Genomic DNA, 24,006 nt, shown 5'->3' with positions numbered 1-24,006 from the left:
TTACGTATCTAATTTTTTGTTGTTGTAATCAGCGATCCACGAATTTATGTATACCACGAAATGCCTTTTTTTCTCTATCCACGAAAATAAATGAATCCACAGTATACCATATATTTGTTGCATTGGTGTAGGCTTTTCTGTGCTTTATGCATCATTCATATAATGCTATCAAACTGAAAAATGTTTTTTTTGCAAAACTAATCCTGATATAATGGAAACATCTGAATTGTACTTCGTTAAAACTTAAAATATTTGGTTAACCTTTACCAAGGAAGTCCATGAAAAATTTGGTAACCCATGAATAATCATGCATTCACAGTATATACTGACTGTTTTTTGTTCTTCAGATAGCTATAATGTTTCACACACAAGTATGTTTCATGTCAAAAATGGACTGCAATAGTGAAATAAACAGGTTTACAAGAAAAAAGCACCAAGAATTTTGAGAATTACATGTATATGAAGACCATATATTTATAAAGCAGCAAATGCATATCAATCCATTTCATTTACTAGTAACGGTATATAAAAATAAAGGACCTTTTAATACAGACTTTTCTGTAATTGAATATTAATTTGTACCATTCAGAAATACAAAACTGTTTGCCTTGCTATGCTGAAGAATTTGTTCCATCCTAGTCCAAATAATTATGACGTTCTGTAAGGCGATTTATTTTTTTTGCTTTGACAACTTAGTCTTTCAAGACGTTATATTTCTTTAGACAACTTCCGTCCCAGCTTTGTACCTTATAGTAAAATAGATTTTTTGAAGCATATGGAATAAATATATCTAAAGTTGACATGAAGAAAAATTTCAGTAAGCATGATTAAGAAAATAAGTAACCATAATTCTTTAAACATTTAAGTACCAGTAACAGTACATAATAACATATGGAATAGTTACAATCTGATTAAAACATTGATCCAGAGTTCAAGCTTTGCTTACAAAATTCTGAAAACAGTCCATTTCCCTTTCTGTTCTGGTAATTATAACATTGGCCAATTTTTCAATGAAATTTTAAGCCTTCAAATTTTTAACAAAACAAGAGAATCCTTAAATGTCTTTTAGGCTGAGAGGAGAACTGAGTGTTTTTAGATCCTTTTAAACAAAGCTTGGACACAGGATATGTAGTTTAATAGGATTTGAATAAATCTATCATATTAAATAATGAGACAGATAACAAAAAGCAACAAAACAAATAATAGTTTCAAGTACAAAATATCAATTAAATAGAGATCAACAGCAGACAGATTTCATAAACAAATGTTAAGCAAAAAAATAAATAAATATGTGGTAACCAAATAAAAACAGCTTTTTTTAAGATTCCGGTTTGAGTAATCAAGTACAATTTTCAGCTAATCTTTTTTCATATGTGCTGACATACAATATTATAAAAGTTACAAAATTCATTTTTGTTTACAATCAAATGCTCAACAGAATTGCAATATTAATTTTATTTGATTGAAAAATTAAATTACCGGGGTAGTCCATAAATGCCTTTGAATTGAACCAGTGCTAACATTAAACTTTTGTTTCAATATTTTGAGTTAATGCTCTGGATGTTTGTTGTGCATTTGTCTGTTGACCCTGAGCTGCTGCGACTCCTGACTGCTGATTCTGTATCATATGCATGTTTTGTTGAGAGTGCTGTGTAGATTGGTTGATATGTTGTGAAGAATTTTGCAACTGAGGAGCTGATTGGTTGATAAGTTGACTAGGGTTTCCTTGAGACTGAGGTGCTGATTGTGTAATATGCTGTGTTAAATTCACCTGTTGCTGAGATGTTGTTGATTGACCATGGTGAGAAAGAATAGGCTGTTGTATGAAAGGCACAGGTTGGGCTTGTTGGATGTGAACAGGGGGTTGCTGGTACCTCATAATTTGCATAGATTGAGGCTGCAGCTGTCCATAAACTGTTTGATCCTGCATTGCAGGAGAAAGGGAAGGTGGCGGCCTATGCATTTGCATATGTGACTGTAACTGTGGCTGGGATACAGGTTGTCTGAGCTGAACTTGTTGCATGGGTTGTCTATATTGAATTGAAGGTGAATAAACAGAGACATTAGCGGTGGTAGGTGAACTCAAAGGTTGATTATGCTGGGCATGATATTGTTGTAAAAGCTGTTGATACTGTTGTTGAAGTTGTTGAATTCTTTGTTGTTGTTGTGACTGTAGTTGCATCTCTCGTTGAAGTTCTAAGTGTTCTTGTTCTAGATCTCTGTTGACCATCATCCTGTTGGGACCATACATTGCTGTAGGCTGACTGTATATCAACTGTGGTTGTCCAACACGAGGATGATCATTTGATATCACAGAAGGCTTAGGTTGTTCATTGACATGACTTTGCATGTACATCATTTGTTTAGATTCAGGTTTTTGAGACAGAAACTGATCGTTCCCCATTGGATTTATTGGTAAATTTTGTCCCATTGGATTGTTCATTATAGAGAAAGGTAACATTTTATTCCCAGTTGTTGATACAGGGAGTTGTGGATTTTCAACTGATTGTTTTAGCATTTCAATTTCTTTTTCCTGTCTGCGTCTCTCCATTTCTATCACTAAAGCCGATCTAAAATGCTCATATTTCAGGACAATGTCTTCTATATCTTGTCTATTCAATCGTACTAACAAGGCATCAAAATGTTCTAGTTCATTTAAACGGAATAAATCCCACTGAAAAATACAAAAGAATAAAATCAACATTAAAAATGCTTGTTTTTGTTTTTTTTTAAATTTTACTTTAGGTCATCTTAATAAGTTATAAGAATAATGATACTTTAACTTTACTGAGGCTATGATGAAAAAAAAGACAAGAAACTTTAAACATATGAGCAAACAGGGTCTTTCTCGCATATATTAGTTTCAGTCTATCAGTTATCAAGGGCCATAACTCCTCAGTATCAAAAGTGGAAATGATCAAAATCAACCTGGACCAACATTTTGTTATCAGAAAAAAAATGGTTGAACTGTTCTCAATTTATTTAATGGAAAAGACACTAACTAATATTTTTAGTTCATTAAATAATGATATCTGCTCAATGGGAAAATTGAATATTGTCAACCCAATGGTTACAATACAAGATACTGTGGATTAATTGTTTTTTCATTGGATTTCAATTTTTATAGATACAAGGGAAGCATAAATTCAAAAGTTCCATGAATTACAAATGGAAATATATGCAGACTTTGTCAAAACCACAAAATCAAATATCCAGGAAAATGATTTTTTTTTCTCATTTCATAATAAATTGTTACCCACAAAAATAAATGAATCCAAAGTATTCAGATGTGAGCAGGATCAGTTGAATTGTTCTCAGGCAACCACAAGAAAATGAACCAAAGTATCATTTTGAATTGATCAATCTATCTATCAAGGACAGCAAAAATTTCCAAAATCAAACTTATACCCAAGTTTGTTGTGAAAAACAACATATCAAAATTTGAATTTGGTTGCAACAGTTATTGCACAGAAATAGTTTGGAGGTGGACTTGTCCTTTGAAATAAATGTATAGAACACATAAGGGAGTTAACTGTTAAAAAATCAGCTGAACCATTTGATCACATACTATTAGTGAAGAGAAATCAACCCATATTGTCTCCCACTGAGCTATTGGTTAGAGCAAATTATCTCCCTTGAGAGCAAATTATCTCCCTTGTATAAGCCCATCAAAATCTGGCATTTAAACTTGAAGTATAATAAAAGAAAATAACATTCAATATATTTAACAAAGGACCTAATTTTCCTAAATAATATCTTGATATCCCTAAATACAGTTACAACATAATTTAGTAGGATCTTAATTTCTTAATTCTTTATTTAGGTCATTTTTGTACATCAATATATTTTTTATTCATTAGTCAAACATATTTTCTTTTTTTTGCCCATCATTCTCAATTCTGTAAACCCCATCCAAACCCTCATTTCTACAGTGGCTTACCTTTAATTTATGATCATGTTCAGGAGCACCTCTAGAGTAAACATGTAACCATTGGGGAATGGCTGCAACAAAATTACAATCATAAACCAAATGCTATATAAAAACAAACCCTGAGAAACAATACTGTTATAGCTTTACCCTCAAAAATCTTATGCATAAATGTAGTGTGTCTTTCTATGTTGTGATGTTTCACTATTGTTTAAGGTGAGGGTGAAGGTAGGTACATATGAAAACGTTTAAACCTGCGGCAATTGTTTGAACCTATCCCAAGTCAGGAATCTAATGTTCAGTAGTTGTCGTTTGTTGATGTGGTTCATAATTGTTTCTCGTTTCTCGTTTTTTATATAGATTTGACTGTTGGTTTCCCGGTTTGAATGGTTTTACACTAGTCATTGTTGGGCCCTTAACAGCTGGTTGTTCAGTGTGAGCCAAGGCTCAGTGTTGAAGACCATACTTTGACCTATAAAGGTTTACTTTTACAAATTGTGACTTGGATGAGGAATTGTTTCATTGGCACTCATACCACATCTTCTTATATCTAATAATGACATTAAAAAAACCCAACTCTGAACAATTCACAGTAAGTGTAAGAGATGTCAAAATGTTATCCATTCATTTGATGTGTTTGAACTTTTGAATTTGCCATTTGATTTGGGATTTCCCTTTTGAATTTTCCTCAGAGTTCAGTATTTTTGTGTTTTTACTTTTTTCTTATACATGTATATCAATATTTTCTGAGAAATAAAAAATCTGCTGTAATGAGAAATTTGAATATGCTTAGAACGAAGTTCAGTGACCTTATTAAAGGTCATTATGTTGCAATTTATCTGTTTAAACTTTGTTTAGGCATCAACATATTTTTAAGATTAAACCTGAACTACAACTGTTAACCCTTTTCTGGCAACTGGTCAATTCAAACTCAATGAACAGTTGTTTTAAAGATATTTCAAAGAACAGTGTGATGTTACTTTTTATTTCACAACTTAAGTTTTTTTTTTTAAATAATCCTAGATTTTACTGCATGAATAGCTTTTGTTACACTTCAATATTTCATATTTGCAGTTATTTTTAATCTGACCCCATGGCATGAATAATGTCTGGAAATATTAAACTAAAAAGACTTTGGCATCAACTGCAAACATGGTTCAAACTCTTGAAATAATACTTACCTGAATTAAGATATGGATTCGCTGGGACAAGAACGTTGGGCTGTCTAGCTATAGATGGTCTATACTCTAATGCACCTGGTAATGGTGGTTGGAAACTATGCATGTTTGGTATACTTTGTGCACATGGATGAGGATACTGGGCTGTTTTCTTTATATGACTAAAAGGAAACAAATAAAAAGATTTTTCAAACTGAATTTTCGTCATAAAAATGATATTTGAAAATCCAAATCCGCAAACAGGATCAAGTAAAAATAAGAATGGAATAATGTGTTGGGTTCAAAATGGAATTGCCAAAACTAATCTAAGTATCATTTTTCGCTTCTTTAAGGTCTACACCTGAAAAATGATAAAAGTTAAAATAGGGAAAATCAAACTTGACCTTCATTTAGTCACAGAAAACAACATATCTAAATTTGGTAAGATTTCATGAAGGCATTTTCAAGTTGTTGCATGGACAATGCTATAAGTATCACTTTTCTCTACTTAAAGATCTACAAGTCAACAAAGATAAAAGCAGAAGTCGTGAAAATCTAACTTGACCTTCATTTAGTCACAGGAAATGGCTGCCTACCCGACTGCCGTACATCACCATATTAATAACCCATGATGTCTAGTTAAAAATGTACAATTTAAAAAAAACCAATAAAAACAACAAATAAAAATAGTTCATCTTAAATTGGTTAGCAGGTTGATATTCATATGTGAAGCCATGCACCATTAGCCTATTAATATTCTTTTTTACTAGTGCAATAGAAATGTTTTAAAAATCAATATTTACTTGACATAATACACTCCAAATTCTTTTGATTCAATCCTCTCCCAACCAGTAGGGAGACTCTCTTTCTCTAATGGATGACTCCAGTGTGTGGTGTGAGTGTTGTGGTCAATGTAATATTTGCGTCCTCGGACAGTCCAGTCAATTGACCATCCATGAGGTAATAGCATGTCTTGTCCACAAAATCCACCTGAAGCTATTTAGATATAAATCATTATCAATTATCTGGTAACACAATATGTTGATCCTTATAATACTTCCAACTTAATACATGATACATTGCATTATTATAGACATCTTTTCTTGTTGTATTGTATTGTTGGGTTACTATCTCATTGATGTGAACCTACATCTTTTCCATATTATTTTGACCTCTTTCAAAAAATATTTAGATATTCCAATTACATAAATGGTACTCTCTCTGGCAACTTTTTTTTCATCTTTAAGCTGAAATTGGCCTTTGAATTAGCTTTCAGTAACTGTGATTGCCTTTTTTTGTCTTTTCTTTATTTGTTTTTTGTTTTTGTGTTTAGAACTGATTGGATGCATCAAGCCTTTCCTAACTGATTTTTAACAGTTTTTATATTGTGTTGTTACGCCCCTGTCCTATGTAAAGCCAAGGGGTGAGCACTCCCATACATTTTTATCCTTGCAATATTCTTTATGTGTCTGTCTGAAACCTAGATTCTGTAATCCAGTGAATGTTGTTGGTTGATGTATGCCCAATTTTTTTTTATAAAATAATTGATATCAGTTTGGCTCATTGTTGAAAGTTGTATGGTTACCAGTATTTTAAATTGTTCATATTTTTGTCTTTGGTCGTTAATGTATAATAGACTCATTATCAATCATACCTCGTCTCCTTTATATTTTTATATTAGGTATTCAAATATTATTCGTTAATTTAACTTTCCCCCAAAATATACATGAACCAATTATTTTTTAACAATCAAGATCATTTTGTCAAGTACAAATGTATATGCACTTTAATCACTTTAATTTTATAATCAACAATAAGTGTCAAATTCAGTTGGTTGTAACGTCAAAACAATGAAAGACTGAATATTATGTATTTGTATGTACAAATGAAAAATAACAAGAATGTGTCCATAGTACACGAATGCCCCACTCGCACTATCATTTTCTATGTTCAGTGGACCGTGAAATTGGGGTCAAAACTTTAATTTGGAATTAAAATTAGAAAGATCATATCATAGGGAACATGTGTACTAAGTTTCAAGTTGATGTAACTTTAACTTCATCAAAAACTACCTTGCCCAAAAACTTTAACCTGAACTTCGCACTATCGTTTTCTATATTCAGTTGACCATGAAATTGGGGTCAAAACTATAATTTGGTAGTAAAATTAGAAAGATATAATCATGGGGAACATGTGTACTAAGTTTCAAGTTGACTGGACTTCAACTTCTTCAAAAACTACCTTGACCAAAAACTTTAACCTGAAGCGGAAGTTATGTCCCATATCATCACCCATTCATTGAATAAATTTATGACACTTCACAAAAACTTTTCTATTTCAATTCATTCTGTAAGGAACAGCAATGAAGGACAAACCTGATGTTACTGTAATTGGATTATCCCTCTGTGCAGATGTGTATAAATTCTGTTGAGTTGACATATTTTTCTGAGCATACAGATTTCTGATCTCCTGGTGATGCTGTTGTATCTGATAGTTCTCATCATACTGGCTGTAAGCCTCTGTGTTGAAATTTCCATGATAATAATTTGAGTTGTCATCAAAATCTGATATATTTTAGAAAATAAGAAAAAAAGATGATTGTTTATACAGTTCAGAATCATTCTTATACATATATAACCTTCATCTAAGATGAACATTATAACCACAACATAATTGAGATACATGTTTTAGATTTTTTTGTGTGCTTCATACCAATCTGTTGCATCAAGCCCTTTCCAACTCATTTAACAGTTTGTTCTTATGTTGTGCAGTTACACCAATCTCCCAGGTTAGGGGAGGGTTGAGCACTTACAATCATGTTTAACACAATTACAGTATTTATGTGCTTATCCCAAGTCAGGATCATGTAGCTCAGTGGTTGTTGTTGGTTCATGTTATTCATAAATTGTTTTGTTAGGCTGTAAATTTTCTCGTTTGATTTGTTTAAAATTTTTAATGTCAGACAGAGTCTTTTATAGAGGACTAGTATACCATATATTTTTTGCATTGTTGAAGGCATTATGGTGACCGATACTTGCTTATATTAACATCATTTGAGCTCTGGTGGATAGTTGTCTCATTGACAATCATTCTACTGTACATCTCCTTATTTTTATATAAGAATGGGTTGCTTTGTAGTCATTTTCAGATAAATTATCTCCCCTGGAAAAATTATTGATTTTCTAAATCATGAGTATGTCTGTTTTTCTCGCATTTCTAAATATGATTTTTCAATGATTATGAATTGTAATTTAGGAAAATAATTTAAAAATATCTGTTTTGTTTTAATATTTGGAAATTTACAAAACATTTACACCAATAAGATCCAAAACATTTTACATTTGAACACATGTATATGCTAAGTTGGATAGTTAATTTAACAGGGTTGATTAAAAATATAAAATGAAACAACCCACTAAGATTCTACAAAAGACCTGAATTCTTAAAAATATAGAAGTCAACTGTTTGTAGGATTTTCAATTTGCGTTATAATTTTAAAGTTACCTTCTCCGACCGTCCCCAAATTTGGAACATTTCCAGACAACTTCCTGACACCAGTGTTTCCTGATTGGTATCCAGATGATGAAGACTGACCACTTTCTGATCCAGTCTCTAACGAACTATTTGATCCTGTTTGAGCATTCCTCTCCGATATGTTTAGGTTTTGTATACCTGTTGACAGATGACCAAATGTTTGACTAGGTAATCTAGATGGACGTTGTGTTTGTGGAAAGTTACGGAGATCATGGTTTGTCGGTGGTGGATGTACACTTGGAGGTCTGTAGGATATTAAATTTGTCGCTGCTTGTTGTGGTGCGTAAAACGCTGGAGTTTTTACACTTCGTCTGACAGTTTGACGTACAGGTGTGTGATAATCTGCAAAGTTAAAAAAAATTTGTTAACATATTATTTTGGATTTTTTTTTTTAAGTGCATTTTGTAAATTAAAAAAAAGGAACTTATTGACATGTAACCTGTAAAATGAATGTGGGATTTTTTTTTATCAAAAGCTTTGTGCAAAAGTAAAAAATTTAATCCCCAAATGCACATAAATGTAATGCATGTCATCCTGATCTATCAATTTTTTCCAAAGCAGATATAAAATCAGTGTTAACAGATGAACAATATCTATTTGATGTTTAAAACTCTACTCAATTTTCAAAAAATTCAAATAGAGGCCTAGGTATAACATGCAAAATCTGCATACATATATGATATTTGTTTTATTAAAGAGGGTTATATACAATGTACAGTCAATACTATAAGTTTCAAATTGTTTTGTCATTTTGTGATTTGGAATAGTGATGTAGTCCTACATATAATAATTTCAATTAAGCTATAATTATAAAAATCTACACTAGCATTTTTGCAATAAAAAATCCAAATATGGTGAATATACATATGAGAAGAAAAAAATGATATGCCAATGATTTAATTAATTTTCCCCTTCAAAACTTGTATAAATATCCAAATTCACTTTTTTCAGTAGTTTAACAAGAAGGTGTCTGGTTTAAACAATTTAAAAAAATCCAATTTTCTTACAATGAAATTGAAAATAAACTATTTCTCCCTAATCATCAACCATTCACTAGATGATTAATATTTAACACATAATTAAAGATACCTGATTTAATTAAGACAAGCTAAATGTACCTGCTAACTACAGGATTTGATTAAATTACCATAATAAACATATTTAACATTTAATTTCAATAATCTCAGCCTATGGAAATTCATTTGCTACTCTGCAAATGCTAAACATTGATATACACTGTTATAAATTTTCAAGAAACATATGATTGTGGAACTTTTCATCATTAGTATTGTAAAGTAATTATTGTGTATTAGCTGGTAGATTCATAGGCCATAATAAAATTAACATGTGCAGGTGGTGTAGTAAATGGGTGCTGATGTATCAGGTCCATGCCCTGGTTTCATTCACCCACAGAGTCTGTTTTGCCCTACTTTTATTTAAAAAAATATATATATTCTAATTATTATAATTTAATAGATCAAGACTTTATCCATTTATTAATATAGTTAGTGTTGAAGAAAATATATATTTCTTAAAAACAGATAGACAATGATAGAAAATATTTAAAAATTGATGGCTATTTTTGAAGCATTAATACACTTCATTGATACTTTAATTTTTATTTAGAATTACTTTAAATGATTGTTGATTGTAATAAAGAATTGTGATTACTACATGTGTAGTAAAGTTTCCTTGATTTCATTAATAAGCGAATTAGTAATGAAAAGTATTTTTTTTAATATTAAAAGTAAAGTAAGAGGGCATTTGTTTTGCAGCTATATATATGCTTCTTTTACCTCTAGTTTGTTTTGACCACTTTTTTTAATATGGAAATGGATTTTTAGCTCTTTCACATATTGAATACCTTTGTATGTATGTACACCATAGTGCAAATCAAAGGAAAATAATGAACATAAATATTTAAATCTATTCAAATAATGAACATTATGTAACAAGGCTATAAAATAAAATTAAAATCAAAGCTTAGCATAAAGACCCATGCCAGTGTGATCCTTAACCAAGGGGAACAGATCAAGTTTCTAGTAAATGACCCTTTTAATGGGTGAATACACAAACATCACTTAAGTGTTGTTTTTATTATATACCCCCTCTATTTACAAATCCTAGCAGAAACACTGTGTAACTTACTTCTGAGCATAGGAGGTGTGTCTCTTTTGACATATTTCCCTGCAATACCATCGTTGATACCTGATGATGATTCTTTTTTCTTTGACAGCATACTATTTCATTATTTTGTATTTACTACTAATATGCACATGCTTTTTTGATTAGTCATATCAATATTAAGGGTCCTTCATTGTTCCCGGTTGGAAACTGTAAACTCGTTTAATTTCTCAATTAAATTAAAATACCATTTAACAGTATATATGTGTATACTTAAAAAAAAAAGGAAATGTCAACTTCATCAGTACATTTCACTTTTTGCACAATGGAAACGCCCCATTAAACTTTAAAAAGATATGTTTGGCACACTTTACTGTGCCAATTCATTTATGAATATTATATGTATTGATTTTTGAAATTGTGGACAGTTTTTGAGTAGTTGAAATATGGAAGAACTCGTAAATTCCAATTCCTAGTTTGTTGACAAATCTGCAAGTGCCCGGGTAGTGTGTAATATGTCATTGAAATTGGGCCGGAAGTGACGTTTAATAAATTTTACGCAAATTTGTGTATTTACCTTGACGACTTCACTGTCGATGTAGTGTGGTAGTTTGGCAACAAGTAGAGACGTAACAACACCATTTTTGGTCTAAATTACCGTCATTTTGTAAAAGGAGGATAAGCCTCCCATTATTCCAAGATGACTACAACACCAGCAAACACGGAACTAAACATGAACCCGAAGGACCAACAATTTATTAGTGCAAAATCATATCTTCTCACTTCAAGCACAGACACGGGAACAAATTTGTAAGTTTATCTGTGTATATTTGCTTTATTTTGAATACGAGATGAATTTATAGACCTTTTTACTAGACTTGAATCATTTTCTTATGTTTTAGCTGTTTGTAAATCATGTAAATAATATCTTTTAAATTAAATTTCTTGTAAAACATATCATGCATATTGTGATCAATTATTACTTGGGGAATTCTCATCAACTTCTTACCATTTGAGTGTCACAGGTTTATTTATTTTTGTTGATGTATTTGTTGTGAAGCATACTTATTTTCTAAAGATACAAACACAAGTTATATTTATCCCCCTGAAATTTACATTTAATTTCAACCAAATTAATGGTATTATACATTTTGTACATTTTTGCACATGTTTACATCAAGAGAAAACAAAAGATTTTTTTAAATGTGTTATTATATTTTATGAGATACATGTACATGTAGATAGCTACAAATTGTGTATTATGAACCTTTTGTATAACACCATTTGTGGAAAGTTTTTACACAAAACATTATACATGTACATGTTAGCCTCACCGGACGCAATTAGTGAATTACGAACGATTTTTGGACTGTGATTAATATTTTTTTTATGTAGACTACTTTTCTTGAATTGTTTATACCATACAATTTAAGATGTATGAAGGCTTTTCATTTTGCATCATATCCCACATAAATTTGTATTCACGTTAGGATACTTTAGTAAGATTTGCGTGACCTCGTTTTACATGTTCTTATTTCTATATACTTTTCGAATACCACATTCATAAATGTTTTAGTAGTCTATGTTTGGTATATAGTTATATTAAATAACAGCTGTCTGTAATAAATATTATTATTTTCAGATATGATCATTTGAGTTGTGTCTTGGCAAAAGTACTTGATGAAAGACCAGAAAATGCATCCGACATTATTGAAGACATCAGTAGGGATGTCAAAAGGTCAAAGTTTAATTCCAAAGTTGACACAGTTCAAGACAAAGTAGACAAGTCAACAGAAGTTGCTCTTGCTGAAATTCATCATAAACTATTTTCGGTAGGTATCAAACCAAACTTGGTATTCATTTGATTCACAGTACTTTAATATTTGAAAACACAGGAGGATATTTTCATTTAAATTTTACTTTTCATTTTTATTGATTTGTTTTTAATATTTTTGATAAAACAGGATAGAAAAAAATGTGTTCAGCCACATTTCATATATATAGATGTTTTTATAATCAAGTTATTATCAAGCTGTCTTTTTAGCATTCAAATAATGAGAATAATTTTTATTTGTTACCTATCAAAAAAAAATGAAAGTTGAGACTAATTTTGTGTTTCTGATTTTTAGAAAGGAGAAGGAGAAGATGCAGACCAGGATCAAGATGAGGAGGTTGAAACACCACTACCAAATTTGATGGATCACTTTTTCTATTTTGAACAAGCTGGCATTGGATTAGGTCGTGAAGAACTTGTGCGTATTTGGTTAGCATTAAAAGACCTTGTAGATCGTTATCCATTACAACATGTGCATTTCTGGGGTAAAATATTTGGAACAGAACAGAACTTTTATGTAGCAGAGGTAGAATATAGAGAAGGAAATGACGAGGGAGATGAAGAGGAAGAAGAGGTTAGTTAATTATATACCCAATGCATTGAATGCCAGAAGTGCTTCACTGCTTGGTATGAAACTGGTCTATCAACTTTTGTATAAATTTGTAAAACAAGAAAAGAAAAAAGAAAAAAAACCAAGGATTCTTACTTTAGATATGGTCTGCTTTAACTAGCCTCTAACAAATGCTACCAATTTCAATACTGCAACAGTTAAAAACATTTAGTTTGGATAACTTGAAAACCAGAAGTACACTTAACTACAAGTGAATAGTTTTGTGAAAGAAATTTCTGATTTAGACCTTCACTTTCTAGTAAGGATTTATAAACCAATGATTGTTTAAAACTGAAGAATATCATAAAAGTTATCAATTAGTTCTTTCAATTTTGTAGGAAGAAGCTCATGCCGAGGAAGAAACAGAAAAAGAAGGAGATGAAGATGGGGAAGAAGGTATGTTATGTATTAATTATTTACATATCCACTATCTGAATGCTTACAAAGAACCTTTTTTTAAACGTTTAGAACTTTTAATTACGAGATAGATGACATCTTGGCTTTTACTTATTTCACTTAGAGAGAAAACATGACTGTAATATTAAGTACATTTACCTAAGATATGTATGATAATTGATTTTTGGCCATAAATAAATTTGGAAATAAAAAGTTTTATTATTGATTATAGGAAAACAAATTTTAGATACAATTTATTTTTCAAAGTTTTTTCTGATGAAATCCAATCGAAAGGCTTACATTACAAATGTACATGTAGTGATAATGTGATGTACATTTTTTTTATACATGCATGTAATTTATAAAATGTGTGTAAACATGGATATAATGTATTATTACATTGGTTGCAATGAATTACATTGATTTCCCAGTTAAATAAAAACCGATAATTTCACATGTGAAATAAACGTGGTTATTTCACCCTCTGACGTCATACAACAATAGGCGTTGTCAAGACGTCGATAACGTCGGATCAAAACAAATTGTCAATGCGTAGGAAAAAGATATAGTTCCTTACATTTTCTACATTAATTTCATAAAAAAAAAGCCATTTGCCAATGTAATAAAAAGAATAACTAATCGCCGTATTTGAATATCAAAAATAAGACAACTTGTGACCGAACGCCGCTATGGATTAAACTCGTGCTGCGCACTCGTTTAATCCATGCGTCGTTCGGTCACGCGTTGTCTTATTTTTGATATTCAAATACAGCGATTAGTTATACTATAAGTATTTTGAATTCGTACACTGGTAAATTAAATCTTTTTTTCACAGAGGAACAACAGGAAGATGATACCCCAAAACCAGACTGGAAACCACCAGCAGAAGTACCAAAAGAAGAAAACAGATCTGGTGCAAATAAAAAGACATATTTTGTGTGCAATGACCGTAAGTTATTTATTTTCTGCTCCTTATTCTCCCTGACCTAATAATATTAAGCTACTATACATTTGAAAATAGCAATAGCTTTTTCAGTTCGTTAAGATTATTTTAATTTTAAGAAAAATGTAAATATCCATATTGGCAAAATGAAGTAGAACAATTTAATAAGTGTTAAGTTTGAAAAGTACTGTAATAATTATAAATTAGATTTTCCATTTTATCAATAGCTTTATATTAAACAATATTGAATATAGAATATACATTGAAAATGCATTACAAATCAATCTTTTCTATTTTAGCTGGTAAGCCATGGATTAAACTCCCACCAGTAACACCTGCACAGATTCACATTGCCAGAAATATTAAAAAATACTTTACAGGACGACTAGATGCTCCAGTAAGTTAAAATTTAAGTAGAATATATGCAGTAAATCATGCACATTCGTATTGTACATACATGAACAGGGTCTTACAGGGATTGTTTACACAGATTAATAAAAAGGCAAAAAAGTATGTTAATCGGTTAAATCTTAATTAAGAAAACATGTTGTTTTTATTGTATTTTAGTCTGATAAAAATTAATCTTATTCTAAGACAGTGACATGGGCTGATTGCTTGTATTAATGTCTGTTTACTCTTGTAGATTGTGAGTTATCCCCCATTCCCAGGAAATGAATGTAACTACCTGAGAGCTATGATTGCACGTATCAGTGCTGGAACACACATTTCACCTCTGTCATTCTACATTTTTGATGAAGAGGAGGAGGAAGAAGAAGAAGGAGGCAGTAAGTAACCATTTTGTATTACATGGTTTAATTACACCATGGGCCGAAATACCGTAGTTATGATATTTTGCTAACATGAAGCCTGGAATCTTTTTGGTGAAAGTAACTGTATACCATAATTGAGACTATAATCAAATAAACAGATATTCATATCTAATGCACTCAGTAAAAATCATATTGTTTACATGTACATATGATATAATATCATTTAATAATTTTCTGAATTATCTTGATAGACTTTATATCTAACATTGAAAAGAAAAAAACACAGAATATTACAGTTGTCTGGCATTCATCAAATTATACATTGAAACTTTATATTTATACTGCAGGGATTCAGTAGAAATTTACTGTTTTCAGCAGCAATACATGGTACAGTAAACTGAAGCCCATCTTGTTGTTTTCTCTTCTGCAGTGAATATTTCATTGTTTGCCAGTTATTAGTAACGTCTGTAACACAATTAATTAAAGATCTAAATTGTCAATATATTTTTTATATTCTGTTTTACAGGCCGGGAGAATTTCATCATTAACCCTGAATATGAAGCCCATCCAATGAGAGATCTGGTAGATCAGTCTTTATCACACTGGGTCCACCATGTACAGCACATCTTACCACAGGTAAACAATTCACACAATTAAAGATGTGATTAAAGTAAACATTATTAAAGGGTAGATAATAAAAAGACACATTATTGTAAGATTATGGAAAATGGCAACAAATTAATGATGCAAAACTTGTGTAGTAGTTTTTTTGCTAAAGTTGACCACTTTCATGGTTTACAATTGCCATTTTTTTTAGTGAAATGTTACTCTGTCTTTTGTGGCTGAAATATGGGAACTTTATTAACGATTGCTGTTACTTTAAAAAAATTTGTCATTTGGATCATTTGCTCATATTAGATCTGAAGTAGTCTCAGAAAAATTGATTGGCACCTTGTCACGAGGTGGTAAATGTATAGCTTGCTATATGTTATGGCAACTTTTACATTAATAAAACTGAATGCCTACCTCTAGATTTTGAATTTTTTAAATGTTGTTGGGTTAAAAACTTCCTAACCTTTACTCTAGACCTACATTATTATGTTTTTGAACAAATTGTATAATTGATTGTTATTTGACTTTCAGGGTCGATGTGTCTGGTTCCCACCTGCTAAACCAGACCAGGATGAGTTTGAGGATGAGGAGGAGGAAGAGGAAAGAGAGGAACCAGATGAACCAGAACCAGAAAGAGGTCCAGAACTGCTCACTCCTCTGTCTGAGGATGCTGAAGTTGGAGATATGCCACCATGGACACCAAAACTTTCTTACAATCTCATTCCACAGTATGCCTGTGCTGTAATGCGATCAAATCTATGGCCAGGAGCATATGCATTTGCCGCAGATAAGTAAGTCTGATTTTGTAGCCGTAAATGTTTTATTGAAAGTATTTGGAACATGGTTAAATGTTTTATTTTGACCTATACTGAAGAAGGATTTTTGTATCACTAGATTTTAAATCTAATTATCTTGTGAATTTTTAGTTTCAAGTTGTCATTTCTTTTTAATTTTACAAAGAATTTTATGTAGAATTAATAAAAACTATTTTCTGCTGGTGACTTGAATGAAAGAAAAAAAGAATGAAATGTTAAACTTCCAATTTTATCACATTTTAAAAATATAATATTAATTACTAAGTAATAAGATGAAATAAATATCCATAAATTATTTGTACAGTTTTATAAATTTCAATCTGTTTCTGTCTACAGGAAATTTGAAAATGTATACATCGGCACTGGACACAAATACTCTAGAGACAATTACAGTCCACCAGAAACCACACCAATTAAAGAAGAATTCCCAAGTGGTGCTGAAATCACCGAAATCGAAGATCCATCAGTTGAAGAAGAAAGACAGATCCGTAAAGCACAACAAGAGGCTGTTGAACCCGAAGAAATGGAAGAGGCAGAAGAAGAAGAGGAAGAAGATGATTAAATAACAAATAAATTATAAACTTATAAACTGCCAAGAAACAGCAGATAAATAACTGAATAGTGTTGTGAACAGAAAGTGTCAGCTATAAACTTTTAAATCATGTCATTTCATAGTTGATGCCTACTTTTACAGCATACTAAATGTTAAAAAGACGATTTTACATTTGTACATTACTTATTTATATTATATAAATGCATTTTTTGCTCCTGTTATGAAGTAAAAGTCTGGACTGTACTTAAGTTTTTATTTAATAGCCCATAGATTTGTTTTAAGAATCAGTAAGCAGATAGCATCTGCAGAGATAGTAAATAATGTATGGCTTTTTAAGATTAAGGTGATTTAGTATGACTGCCATTGAGACCACTGTCCTCTAGAGTTCACATAAGTGGATAATCAATTAATGGTCATTTTACAGCCTTTAACAATGAGAAAACCTGTACCTTATAGCTATATATTTATTCAGCTACAACAGTCCCAGACATAAAAAATGTGAAGACTATGAGAAATGGGGAATATATGTAGTACATGTATTATAAATCTGTCTTTTTTTTTAATTATTAAGAATTTGCTCAGAAGTTTGTTTCCGAAATTTTGCAAACAAATACTTCCCCCTTCTATTGTAGACACTATATTCAGGGATAGAGTAAGACACCATGGTCATTGAACAAATTATTATCTTCTTTTGATCTATCCTTTGGATATATTTGATGGTAATATTTTAATATGATTGGTTTACAATCATTTTGATATTAAAAGTTGTGGTTATCCCCCTTACATATAGAATTCTAATTATATTGGACAGATTTAAAAAAAAATATGATTATGTATATTTTTATATACAATTAGTAAATATGCAATTTTATATAAGCATTAACTTCATTTTTAAGTGGTGCTCTCTCTAAAACACATAGAAATCAGATGATATGCATACTAATCTTATTTATGAGACATAGAATTATATTACATATTTGTACAGAAGACAACATGGATGTTATCTATTGCATTCATTTGACCTAGAATGGTAAACAGTGAGTAGATATAGATACCTATATGAAGATAAAGTAGAAGATAGTTATCAACACATAAAAAAATGCCATAGTCTGGTGGATAGTTGTCTCATTGTTCATCATCAACCTCATCTTATTGACAGTGTATTGAAAATATTGGAACATATGACCGTTGTATTCATATGATTTAGAATTACTAATGACATAGAAACTTCTTCAATAGAAATTATCTTCATTTGGTTGAAATGAATATGCTTTTTTTCTTGTAATGCGTTTTGGTATCTATTATACAATAAACAACTTTCTTATAAAATTATACAGAACACAAAATCATGAATTGTCTATCACAAGAAAGACACTTTTAGGTATTGAAAATAACACTATAATTTTCTTTTGTCATAGCTAGGAACTTTACTGAATTTAATTTCATCAGGAATATTCACTCCTGAACTTTGAAGGCTAGAATGTTAAAATATGTAGAAACATTTGAAAAAAAAAATCACAAAAAATGCTGAAAATGACACAAAGCATTGATGCTACTGTCATACTAGTAAAAGGTTTAGCTAGCTTATAAACTAGGTTGAATCCACCATTTTCTGCATAAGAAAATGCCTTTACCAATTCAAGAACATGATTCGTTTTATGTGTTTGAGCTATTGATTTTGTCATTCGATAATGGTCTTTCCTTTTTGGAGTTCAGTATTTTTGTAATTTTACTTTTTTTGAAAATTATTCCAAAACCTCACTAGTTTAGGAAAAGTTGTTGTTTGTGGATGTAAAATTTCAGGAAGGAAAACATGTTTCATGTTTTGCTCTGTCAGTTAAAGCAAAACAATATGATTGATTGATTGCTGTTTTCTCAACGAAAATATTCAAAGAATTTGATATAAGATGCACATTTACATCAAATATTGGAGATGTTTCTTAAGTTAAGAAAATACAATATGTTCGATTAAATAAAAAGGAGGAGCAAATAAACATATTAACCATAACATATATATCTGAAGGGATAAAGCATTAACGTTTTCTCTATTTTAAAGACGTAATACCGAGGAGGCAACGATTTTTTTTTGTTTCCACAGACAAGTTGACAATTCGGTATAATTATAATGCTACTAAATTAACGCATTGCAGATACTAGGCAAATAATACTGTAAGCCAAACGAGCGTTTCGTCTACAAAAGACTTATCAGTGGCACTCGAATAAATGGTCTTTAAGCCAAAACAATACCGAGTTAAAGAGCATAAAATTTACGAAGTTTTTTTCTCCCAAATACAGCTAAGGTAACCCAAGTATTTCGAAAAATACTAACTGCATATCTGACTTGTTCTTGTACTCAACTAAAGCAGTCTTTTAAAAGCCTATACAGTTAAAAAAAAAACACCCTCTAAACTTCCTAATTTTCCTTTCAGATATCCTGACGATGTTCTTTCGTTAATACTATCTCTTTATTCAGGGAGCAAATAAATCTCATTTAAGCTTGTGAACATGAAACCAAAGGTCACTTTACTGAAACTAGATGGTTGGCTTTATGTCCAAATATTTTACTTGTAATTTTTAAATGAATTAATGAATTTTTTTTTAGTACCAATGAAAAACGCGATGGTTTCAGAGTTTCTATAGTCAATCTTCCAGTCTAGAGTAGTAACACTATTCGCCAATCGATTTTACGATCCTTTATGCGTCTCTATATTAATAAAAAATACAAACCTGATTTTGAACAATATCAAACATTTTTTAAATTACCTGTGACGCCACTTTATCATCGTGTGACAATGCAGGTTTTATTTTGCGCTGTTTTATGTGCTGTCTTAGTTTTTTTACGAGTTCGTTTTTATTATGTGGTTGCATGGTCTCCACTTCGGTGTTGACATGAACATCAATAGTATAGTAATTTTTTATAAATTTACTGTTTGCAAGGGTACGAATTATTTTAAATACTACGGATTTTCTTGTTCCAGGTATAGATAAAATTATCCGTGTTTGGCACTTTTTAGAATTTTGGGTCATCGGTGCTCTTCAACTTTGTACTTTTTTGGCTTTCTTCACTATTTTGATCTAGGCGTCGCCGGTGGGTCTTATGTAGACGAAGCACGCGTATGGTGTATTCGATTGTAGGCCTGCATGGTACCTTTGATAGTAATTAGCATGTTGAAATGAACTATTGTAATGTTTACTTGTGTATTTCTCTGTCCGTAATGTTCTTGCATATATTTTTACTGTAGTCCTGTCGTGTAATGTTATCATTTTAGTGTTATATTTAACAATGTCATATCGTCCTGAATATGCATGACATATTTGCCACTGGACTTTAAGCCACCAACAATCAATCAATCAAACAATGTCATAAAAGCGGGAGGTTTTGTCCTGTATCAAGTCAGGAAAATGGCAGTTGTTATCTTATAGTTCGTTTCTGACAGGTGTGTGTTGCATTGTCGTTCTGTTTTTTTGTTGTACTTCAGTGTTTCTGTTGTTTCGTTGTTTTCCTCTTATAGCTGATGTTTTTTAACCTCAGTTTTAGTTTGTAACGCTGATTTTTCTGTGCCTGTGTTTTTTCCCATTATGGTGATACTTCTAACAGAGATATATTCTGAACCCAAATGCTACTCTAGCAATGTTTTATAAAGAACAACGAAAATTATCACTTTACAAGTAGCTATAATGAACTTTATGGCAGTACCAGTGTCTAAGTTTTTAACTCGGTCATGGACCACATGTATCTATTAATGTCAATTTAGTAGATGCCAATGCTGGTGGAAGTTTCGTCCCCGAGGGTATCACCGGCCCAGTAGTCAGCACTTCGGTTTTGACATTAATATCAATTATATGTTCATTTTCATAAATTTACTGTTTGAAAAAATATCAATTATTCAAAATACTAAGGATTTTCTTATCCCAGGCATAGATTACCTTAGCTGTATTTTGCAAAACTTTTTGGAATTTTTGGTCCTCACTGCACTTCAACTTTGTACTTATTTTGGCTTTCTAATTTATTAGATCTGAGCGTCACTGATGAGTTTTATGTAGACGAAACGCGCGTCTGGCGTATAAAATTATAAGCCTGGTACCTTTTGATAACTTTTTACACCACTGGCTCGATGCAACTGCTGGTAGACGTTTCGTCCCCGAGGGTATCATCAGCCCAGTAGTCAGCACTTCGGTGTTGACGCCAATATCACTTATATGGTCATTTTTATAAATTTACTGTTTGAAAAAATATAAATTATTCGAAATACTAAGGATTTTCTCATCCCAGGCATAGATTACCTTAGCTGTATTTGGCACAACTTTTTGGAATTTTTAGTCCTCAATGCTCTTCAACCTTGAACTTGCTTTGGCTTTCTATTTTTTTTAGATCTGAGCGTCGCTGATGAGTCTTCTGTAGACAAAACGCGCGTCTGGCGTATAAAATTATCAGCCTGGTACCTTTTGATTCCTAGTAACTTTATAAAGATTGGAAATGTTACAGATGTTGGCAACAACTTCGCTACGGAATCGATCTTTGAATTTAGCATGTATAATAGTAAGGTTACCATTAACCAGGTTAAATCGAAAAAGTGACGAGTAAGATTGACCCATAAAACAAAGGCTTCTATGACGACAGTTGAAATCGAAGTAAACATACTTCAATTGTTTAAGGTCACGAAAAATCGTACTTGTGAAGATAAACTCATCATAATACTCTGCTTAGAATTTTGTATGTCGGACTTGCGATTTGAAAGTTGTTATTCATTCGTTTGATGCGTTTGAACTTTTGATTCTGCCATTTGCTTAGGAACTTTTGTATTTTAAGAATTTTCATCAGCGATTGGTATATTTGTTATTTTACTTTTGGACAGTGATGCTCGAGTTAAAAAAAAAAAAAGAAAAAAACAAATATAGTACCAAGGTGGAGATTATTGAGGACAAAATTTTCCGAAATGTTTTGCAAAATTTAGCTAAGGTAATCTATTTCTTGGGTAGGAAATCCTTAGTACTTAAATAAAAAAAATATAAGATTTGTAAACAATTAAATTATAATTACGACCACTTCAATGATAATTCATGTCAATACAGAAGGTGTGAAACTGATTCCAACAACAAATACACATTTATGTTAATAAAATGCTGGGCATCAAAGAGGATATTAGCGAATTGATATTTAAAGAGGTCGTGAGTATACACATAGGACAACATTTCTTCACTTACATGCAGCAAAATACATATAGAACCTTCACATAGATCAATTGTCAACTTCCAGATATATATTTATAAAATGTCTGGATATTATATACATATATTGATTAGTACAAGTTTCACCGTCATTAGGCAAAATTGGTTGACCAATGATATGTGTCTGTGTACGAATCACTTGCAACGCGCGCCAATACTGAGATCTGTGATGAGTTTATATTTGCAACATGTTTTTGTGGTCTTGTTTCTTTAGATACAAGAAATAAATGTCTGACCTGTTAATTTTCCGAGTACATCCTAATTCCGATTCTGACATCGATGTACCAATAATAGGAGACACTTAATAACCACGTCGACGCACAATGTCTCGCTCATTGTTGAAGTTCATGCGATTACTTCCGTTTTCCGTTTACCTTGACCTGTATCTTCTTAATGGATTTATGATACTAGTATTTGAACATTGGTAAACTGATGTTGCCTATTATAACCTTGTAATTTATGCGATTGCCGTTGTTTTCACTAAATTTTGTTCTTTAAAGGTGGTACCTAACTCTACAGGGAGATAACTCTGTAAAGTCAGCTAAACGTTTTAATTATGTTGTGTTGTAAAGGGAATATTAAGCTTCTCAATGATCAAAATTGGTGTTTGTCAAACTGCTATATAACCAGTGTAATTTTTCTGACAAAACGGTTGGTTCAAAATTTTTGAAATTTTTATATTTTTGTTTAAGGGTCAAAGTAAATACTTAGTCATAATATTATGAAAATTAAACAAACCAAATTAATTTTAAGGAAAGCGTTGGGTACCACCTTAATACCATAATTTATCGGATTTACAGAACATCGGTAAACCACCTAAAGTATTTTTTATCACAATAGGAAGGAATCAGAATACTGTATTGGTGAAATCTATGCTTGAAAAACGACCGTTGAAGAAGCTTAGCCAGTGTTAAGGTGCATAGTACTTAATTGTCTGCGATGGTTATTAGCGAATTAAAATAAAGATGTCGTATGTATATAACGAAACAGGGTAACTTGGGAGATTAACATTATACAATTATGGCCCGTTGAAGAGGTGAATATTCAAAATTGTCAACACGAGAAGGTTATTTCATTGGGGGCGCAGCCCTGAGTGAAATGACTTTTGAGGGTTGACAATTTTGGATATTCATCGATTCTAAGGGGCCACAATTGTTTTATTATGCCGAACTAACAATGGAAGGGCATTTCAAACACTTACTAGTCTACATTTTTAACATAACACACAGACTGACGTTTGAAAATACATTTCATCATTTGTGTTTGTTTTTCTTGAATTTACAACAAAAGTAGAATCTTTTTGTAAAATATTGATATTAAAGGACCGTTTATAAGAGATATCATCGGCTGCTGGCACTCTCAGCTCTATTTATGTCCAATGCCATATTTCCTCATTATCCCCCTGTTGGAACCATGTTCCAGTGCGCTTTTCTCCTATCAAGATTTATGTAAGAGATCATAAGAGGAGATATAAAAAGGTACAGTTGAAATTGCTCAATCA

The 24,006-nt window shown here is 31.3% G+C and overlaps 2 protein-coding genes across 2 annotated transcripts; one reads left to right on the top strand and one right to left on the bottom strand.

The window, feature by feature from the left end:
• Positions 1-669: 669 nt before the first annotated feature.
• Positions 670-11,283, bottom strand: LOC139516599 (protein salvador homolog 1-like). Its single transcript, XM_071306793.1, has 7 exons — positions 10,768-11,283; positions 8,590-8,961; positions 7,461-7,649; positions 5,889-6,081; positions 5,110-5,267; positions 3,941-4,002; positions 670-2,674 (listed from the first exon to the last, which is right to left on the bottom strand). The coding sequence occupies exons 1-7, from the start codon at positions 10,856-10,858 to the stop codon at positions 1,523-1,525; spliced, it is 2,217 nt and encodes a 738-aa protein (XP_071162894.1). The 5' UTR covers positions 10,859-11,283; the 3' UTR covers positions 670-1,522.
• Positions 11,284-11,304: 21 nt separating this feature from the next.
• Positions 11,305-17,519, top strand: LOC139516600 (radial spoke head protein 4 homolog A-like). The gene is made up of 10 exons (XM_071306794.1): positions 11,305-11,553; positions 12,386-12,575; positions 12,873-13,151; positions 13,526-13,583; positions 14,419-14,532; positions 14,826-14,923; positions 15,170-15,311; positions 15,823-15,932; positions 16,440-16,699; positions 17,060-17,519. Exons 1-10 carry the CDS (start codon positions 11,444-11,446, stop codon positions 17,283-17,285), a joined length of 1,587 nt encoding a protein of 528 aa, XP_071162895.1. The 5' UTR covers positions 11,305-11,443; the 3' UTR covers positions 17,286-17,519.
• Positions 17,520-24,006: the final 6,487 nt, after the last annotated feature.

The sequence above is a fragment of the Mytilus edulis genome, chromosome 3 (genome assembly GCF_963676685.1).
Source record: "Mytilus edulis chromosome 3, xbMytEdul2.2, whole genome shotgun sequence".
Taxonomy (NCBI): Eukaryota; Metazoa; Mollusca; class Bivalvia; order Mytilida; family Mytilidae; genus Mytilus; species Mytilus edulis.
Note: the sequence above shows the minus strand (reverse complement) of the source record. Positions and strands in the feature narration are given on the sequence as shown.